We start from the raw sequence: 7,285 nt of genomic DNA, 5'->3' as shown, positions 1-7,285 counted from the left end.
AGTGCCCTCCGTCTCGGTGAAATGCATTCACTTTTCTCACTAGTGCTGGAGGGAGACAACTGCGTGTTTGATGGGATGATTTATCGCAACGGAGAGACGTTCCAGCCCAGCTGCAAGTACCAGTGCACCTGCCGAGACGGACAGATCGGCTGTCTGCCCCGCTGTAACCTGGACCTGCTGCTCCCCGGCCCCGACTGTCCTTTCCCCAGAAAAATCGAAGTCCCTGGAGAGTGCTGTGAGAAGTGGATCTGTGACCCTAAAGATGAAGTGATTTTGGGAGGTTTTGCTATGGCTGGTGAGGAAACTAAAACTATCACAGTCATTGTGAGGAGGAGGTGATATCATACTGGAAATATCCATGGGGTTGCCAAATCTAAGACACATTGCTTTGTGTGGTTGGCTTTTTCTGATCTTTTCTCTCATCTAGAGTCACTAGTAAGTATACTAGTGATTATGAATAAAGGCAGAGCTCGATAGGTAATAGAAAAGATATTCAGAGGATGAATGTGCATAGCGGTTTTAAAAGGTAGTTAACTTTAGTTAGTTCCCAGTTCTGAAATTGCTGTTTATCTGGTACAGGATAGTTCTGTGAGTGGAATAAAACAGGGGCAAGCTCATAAACCTCCAAACATTATCCCCCGCCCTGCCAAATCAAAGCTGCCATCTTCCTAGTTGCTCTGCAAGAATATGTTACATCATAAATACTATCCTAACAGCTTAGTCTCCAAAAGACTTTTTTTTCCTCTAAATTCCCCAGCTATTACAAGTAGTCAGCATGGTAGCTAAAATGCCAACCAATTCCTGCCTGTCTGTGCTAGAGCTCTCATCATTATTGTTGGCATTAAAAGCATTACAAAGTACTTGGAGAAGCAGTGGTTATAAACACAGTGAGTGGATCTGAAAAAAAATCCCGTTCCAAAACACAGAACTCATAAAGTGCTTTTGTAATCGAAAAGAGCTACATAGTATTCTCCCCCTGTTTTCTTACTGAATTATGTCTCCGTCCCCTTTAAATTAGACTATTAGTTCGACATGAATAATAAGCTACTTTTACTGAAGGTTGAGGGCACTGCATTCTCTTCCAGTCACTGCTCTTTGTGGTCTTAAGCAGTTAGTTATGCTGAAACTCAGCTAATCCATTTGATAAACAAGTAAGGAAAGATCCAGGAAGAAAAGCTCTAATAGCTTTTCAGAGTGCTATGAAGTGTCAGTTGTAAGGCACATAAGGTATAAACAAAAAGCTTGCACCTTTCTACTATCTTTCGTTTTCTTTGATTTGTCTGACAGCGACAGGCTAATCCGTAAAATGCCTACAGGTGGATTATCTGCATTCTTTCCAGCAATGGCCATCCCTCTTGGGAGGCCACCTTTTCTGGAGCTTTACCATGCAAAAGGCAAAAATGCTGTTGTAGAGGAGCTTAACAGCAAGAGCTGTGACTGACAGCTCAGTTGTGTTGCCTCATTCTGTTTACTCCTGTGATAACCGCTGAACCAAACTATACAGTTAGCAATATTTGCATAATACAGCTTAACACTGCCATGAGGGCAGGACAATGATCAGAGTTGGCTATGTCTTTGAATAGCTGTGATAACACCTGGAAATTACTTCCCTCCTCCCTCTCCACCATCACCCTGGCTATAATCTATCAATAATTGACAGGATCGTGTGACTTTATGACTCTCGGAATAAAGGACTTTACTTCCATGCTGTTTATTAGTTTAGATAAATCATTCAGCCTCTCTCAAATTATATCTAATACAAATATTTTTATGACGTAGCTTCAGAACAGATTTGTGATGTATTTCCATTGAAAAGAGTGAAGAATAGTTACTAGAGTTCTAAACTGGTTAAAAAATTGGCAGTAACTCTCCAGCTGTGGACTTGAGTGAACTGAATCTAAATGCTTTGCTGATTACAGTGATATGCACCTTTCTGTTACTTTTAGATGTAGAAAGTTGCCATCCAAGGCTCCTAAAAAGGCAGCTTTTAAAATTCCTAAATCCTGTCAAAAGCATGGATTTTGGACCTTTTTTTTGTCTCATGTGTTTCTTCCCAGATGTGGTAGAGCTTAATTAGATACTGGGTCTTCACATGAGTTTTTCTTGTAATAAAGTTCTGTGAGGTTTTGTCTCCAGCCTACAGACAAGAGGCCACACTGGGGATCGATGTGTCGGATTCAAGTGCCAATTGTATTGAGCAGACAACAGAATGGAGTGCTTGTTCCAAAAGCTGTGGAATGGGCTTTTCCACCCGTGTTACCAACAGAAATCAACAGTGTGAGATGGTGAAGCAGACACGGCTTTGCATGATAAGACCTTGTGATAATGAAGAGCCATCTGATAAGGTATGCTGCAGAGAGTGGCAGGGGAGCAGAGTCTCTTCAGCTGTAATTCCAAGGTTGCAATATTGTGGTGTAGAATGCTCCAGATGCAAGTGTATGTAAATACACCTCTTAGCATATGTGCAGCAAGCCCACTGTTTTTGGTAAGCATTAGATTTGCTGTGTTTGCTCAGTAGCTTTGAGCTGCACCTCCAGCAGGCCGAGGGAGGTGATTCTGCCCTTGTACTCCACCTTCATGAGACCCCACCTGCAGTACTGCATCCAGCTCTGGAGCCCTCAGCACAAGAAAGGCATGGACCTGTTGGAGCGGGTCCAGAGGAGGGCCAAGAAAACGATCAGAGGGATGGAACACCTCCTCCTATGAGGAAAGGCTGAGAGAGTTGGGGTTATTCAGCCTGGAGAAGAGAAGGCTTCGGGGAGACCTTATTGCGGCCTTTCAATACTTAAAGGGGGCTTATAAGAAAGACAGACTTTTTAGTAGGGCCTGTAGTGATAGGACAAGGGGTAATGGTTTGAAACTAGAAGAGGGTAGATTCAGACTAGATATAAGGAAGAAATTTTTTATGATGAGGGTGGTGAAACACTGGAACAGGTTGCCCAGAGAGGTGGTAGATGCCCCATCCCCAGAAACATTCAAAGTCAGGTTGGACGGGGCTCTGAGCAACCTGATCTAGTTGAAGATGTCCCTGCCTATGGCATGGGCATTGGACTGGATGACCTTTAAAGGTCCCTTCCAACCCAAACCATTCTATGATTCTATGATAATTTGAGCCATCCCAAACAGATCAGATGCATTGCATGTGCAGACTATTTTCACAGCTCATGCAGTCTAACTTCTTCCAGAAATGCAATTGTACTACCTGTATGTATACTTCAGAGCTGCTCCAATCATGCAGATGGATATGTCAGATTTCTAGTCTGTTGAGCATCTGGAACTGCAGAGACATGTGTGAAATCCTACAAAATCTGCTTGGGTAAATTAAACCTTATCTTAATCCTTACGATGCTTTTTCCAAAAGCAAATCCAACTGACGCTTCAGGTGCAATAAATGTGTATTTGAGGGAGCTAACTTTTTTGCTGCTTCTACACATTGTACAAGTGTTACTGTCAGGGAGAATAACATGTAGCTAGGTAAAAGGACCATCAGTTTATGTAATACTCTGAGTGTTGGAAAGCATTGCTATGGCCTTTGCTGAATACTCTATGCAGTTTTAAATACTGTGTTTTGAAAAGGATATGAAACATTTGGGAAGAGTTGGGGAGACTAACAACAATGATCAAAGGTCTAGAAAGCCTGTTCTGCTAGGGAAAAATTGATTCAACTGAACTTTTTCTGAATGCAAGAGAATGGAGATGCGTTCTCATAACTGTATTCAGACATTGCAGCCTGTTCTGAGTCCCTGGGGGATACAACAAGAAATGGTGAGTTTATACTGCGTAAAAATTAAGACATGAGTGAAAACCGTCCAAGCAGTAAGAATAGTGAACGGTTAGGATTATCTGGGCCAGACGTGGAGACTCTGTCACTGAAGACTTCCAAGGACAAGTTAGACAACTGTCTGTTAAGAATAACATGGATAAAGCTGATTCTGCCTTGGGTCACAAGAATTGGCAATGATTTTTGAGGTTCATTTTAACCCTTTTTTCCTCCCCGAATCTAGTCCTGTAACTTACTCATTTGGCTTCCTGATTCTCTGATGGAACTACACTGGCCTGAAAAGTTTTCCAGTAGAGTATAGTGTCATAATGAATTTTGGTTTGGCTTGTCTCAGATGACAAGAGTGGGCTTTAATTATTTGTCATTTATTACTGGCCCAATAACACACTGGTGTCAAAGGTCAGATCTTGCCTGTAAGTAACTACTGAAGTAGCTGCAGAGTCTTATTGCTGTTGAACAAGCAAAGACAACAAATTTAGGTTTTCAGAGTAGACCTATATCCTTGCATGTCAATTTTTAACTGTTTTCTGTCTTATGCAATGATGTATCTAATGTCTCTTCATATTTCTCTTAGAAAGGGAAGAAATGTATCCGAACAAAGAAGTCCGTGAAAGCTGTTCGCTTTGAATACAAGAACTGCACTAGTGTGCAGACATACAAACCTCGTTACTGTGGTCTCTGCAGTGATGGGCGATGCTGTACCCCACACAACACCAAAACGATTCAAGTTGAGTTCCGCTGTCCTCAGGGCAAAGTCCTAAGAAAGCCAATGATGTTGATCAACACCTGTGTCTGTCATAATAACTGTCCTCAGAGTAACAATGCTTTCTTCCAGCCGTTAGATCCGACATCTAGTGAAGCCAAAATATGAAAAGCATAAATTAGGTAGCGCAAAAGGTATAAATAGTTTATACAAAACTAGACCCACAATCAGGTGAACATAACAATTGCATATGTAAAATATCTAAGATGTTTTTCTAAACAGTCTAGGCGCTTTCTTTTTTCCCATAGTTTATTAAATACCTCATTTTACATTTTCCCCCTCCAAATGTCTTTTATTCACTTGAAGGAAATTTTGTACCTTGGACAGAGCCTTCTTTTTTTATTGACGATGGCATAAAGATTACAAAGCAAACAGCTAGTCTTTCTCCTTGAGTTAAGGGGATCATGCCATGAGCTTCAGTAGCTGTAACACTGGGCTCTTTAAGAGTAAATGGATTCCTTGGGGAATGCATGATACTGTACCACATAAGCTTCCTGGTTCTTAACTTCACTTTGCATAATGCATATAAACACTTAAGCAGTGTTCTTTTTCCATTCTAATGAAACTCTGTTTCTGATGACAGTAAAATCTTACTGACGAAAGTGTTGCATTCTTATGTCTTATGAAATACCTTCTATCTGTACCTCCAGCTTTCTCTGAGGATTAAGTTTGCACATAGACTCTGAAATGACATAGGTAAGGTCTCTTATCCTGAAGCATAGCAGATTGATAGCTGACAGCAATTAAATTTCTCTTTGGTAACTTCACTAGCAATCTAATCCAAAACCCACTGAAGTCAGCGACTTAGGAGAACTTAGTTCTAACCGATGTGTGTCTGTAGATATAACTACTTGGATGCAAAAAAAAAAAAAATTCTGTAAATTCCTCTAAAATACTAACTGTATCATATGGTGCTTCATTTCTTAGAAAGGTGTATATGTAAATAGAAACTGTATATATTGTAATATAACTTTACTAAGTAAATAAACTTTATGTGATTCAAAATATTTTTTCCTAAAGTTGTTTTTCTTAAACTACCAACTTTTAACAGCTAAAAGCAATGGGAAGAAAAAGGGTCTGCAGACTCCTAAAATCAAAAGACCCTATCTTGTGATGCTCTTAGTGTACCTCATCCTAATTGCTGCCCTAACAGGTATGCAGTGTCCTGGTGCAGGAAAGGATGAATAATTTGTGAGGCACACATTAGAAGGGAGGTTTCTTTCAGAGTAAGTTAGTCTGGGAGATAGGATGATGTAAATAAAGTTAGGTTTGGATGCGGTGTGCCCTGAAATATAGTGGTGATGGGGAAGAATAATTAGGTGATCTGGAGTTTGGGTTTGGGTCTGAAGTACTAATGAAATATTTAATCGCGTCTTGCAGCATTTCTGCCTCATAAAAGCAGCCTGTGACCCTGCTTGTGCTAGATATTGTGTGGCAATATCCCCAAGGCATACAGAGCCTGAGGATGGCAGTTTCACATATGTTAAATCCTGTATGTAACAGGGTTGTACAAACAGGTCATAAGTACAATTGTGCAGACACTCAGCTGCCTAGACTGTGGGCCCAAGCTTCGCTCGGTATGTGTAGCGCTCTGTTAGAGATACCAGAGTAGCACTTATGCCACAGCCGTTCTATAACCATGTGATAGGAAACGGCCCTCTCTTGAGAAAAACAGGCAGAGGGCCAAATCTCAGCATGTTTGGCCTAGCGTCCCCTTCTCTGGAGGAGCTAGCAACCTCCAGTTCGGCAATTCCTGAGATAGATACACACAGGGTGGAATTCAGCTCTAGGCTAAGTCTCCTAAATTTGGTGTCTACATGTAGACATCTAAAGGCCTATTTTAGCCAATGAAGCCTAAAGTAAAGTTAACTGTGAGCAAGCATTAACAGCTGAAGTTTTTTAGTAGCTTTTAAGCCACCCTTGAAAGGATGAGGCCCTGGTGCTAAAACCCATACTGGTTCAGTTCAGGTTAGATAGATCTTGGGTCCTCACCTGGACTCTTGCACGGCTTTCCCCACTAACTGTGCCAATTTCTTTGTGGTCATTGCTATTGTTATCAACACATCCCTGCCTGCTTTATGCTGTTCAAACAGCTGGAACAAGACTAGCCTTGTCCCTCATCAGGCACATGCTCATGCATACATGCACACTCCCTGCGCTTGCACTGGTTAATTCCTAATCATAGAATCATAGAATAGTTTGGGTTGGAAGGGACCTTTTAAGGTCATCTAGTTCCAACCCCCCTGCAATGAGCAGGGACATCTTCAACTTGGTCAGGTTGCTCAGAGCTCCATCCAACCTGACCTTAAATGTTCCCAGGGATGGGGCATCTACCATCTCTCTGGGCAACATGTTCCAGTGTTTCACCACCCTCATCATAAAAAATTTCTTCCTTTTATCTAGCCTAAATCTACCCTCTTTCAGTTTAAAATCTTGTCCTGTTGCAACAGGCCCTGCTAAAAAGTTTGTCCCCATCTTTCCTGTAAGCCTCCTTTAAGTACTGAAAGGCTGCAATAAGGTCTCCCCAAAGCCTTCTCTTCTCCAGGCTGAACAACCCCAACTGTCTCATCCTTTCCTCATAGGAGAGGTGTTCCATCCCTCTGATCGTTTTTGTGGCCCTCCTCTGGACCCGCTCCAACAGGTCGATGTCTCTCTAATGTAGAGAGTTTGTAAAGTTCTTCCTGGGTTTGCACCCCAGCAACCTTATGTGCTAGGAAACGCTGAGTGCTGGGGCGCACAAG

At 41.8% G+C, this 7,285-nt stretch overlaps 1 protein-coding gene across 1 annotated transcript; it reads left to right on the top strand.

Annotated features, from left to right (window-relative positions):
- Nucleotides 1-21: 21 nt before the first annotated feature.
- On the top strand, nucleotides 22-5,550 carry NOV (nephroblastoma overexpressed). The gene is made up of 3 exons (XM_009580492.1): nucleotides 22-295; nucleotides 2,137-2,345; nucleotides 4,356-5,550. Exons 1-3 carry the CDS (start codon nucleotides 22-24, stop codon nucleotides 4,650-4,652), a joined length of 780 nt encoding a protein of 259 aa, XP_009578787.1. The 3' UTR covers nucleotides 4,653-5,550.
- Nucleotides 5,551-7,285: the final 1,735 nt, after the last annotated feature.

The sequence above is a fragment of the Fulmarus glacialis genome, unplaced genomic scaffold (genome assembly GCF_000690835.1).
Source record: "Fulmarus glacialis isolate BGI_N327 unplaced genomic scaffold, ASM69083v1 scaffold566, whole genome shotgun sequence".
NCBI lineage: Eukaryota > Metazoa > Chordata > Aves > Procellariiformes > Procellariidae > Fulmarus > Fulmarus glacialis.
The sequence above is the reverse complement of the archived record's forward strand: the minus strand, read 5'-3'. Positions and strand labels throughout refer to the sequence as shown.

Coding starts and splice junctions, on each gene's coding strand:
- NOV (XM_009580492.1), top strand. CDS start 22: ATGCATTCACTTTTCTCACTAGTGCTGGAGGGAGACAACTGCGTGTTT. Junction 296..2,136: donor GGGAGGTTTTGCTATGGCTG/GTGAGGAAACTA, acceptor TTTTGTCTCCAG/CCTACAGACAAGAGGCCACA. Junction 2,346..4,355: donor ATGAAGAGCCATCTGATAAG/GTATGCTGCAGA, acceptor TATTTCTCTTAG/AAAGGGAAGAAATGTATCCG.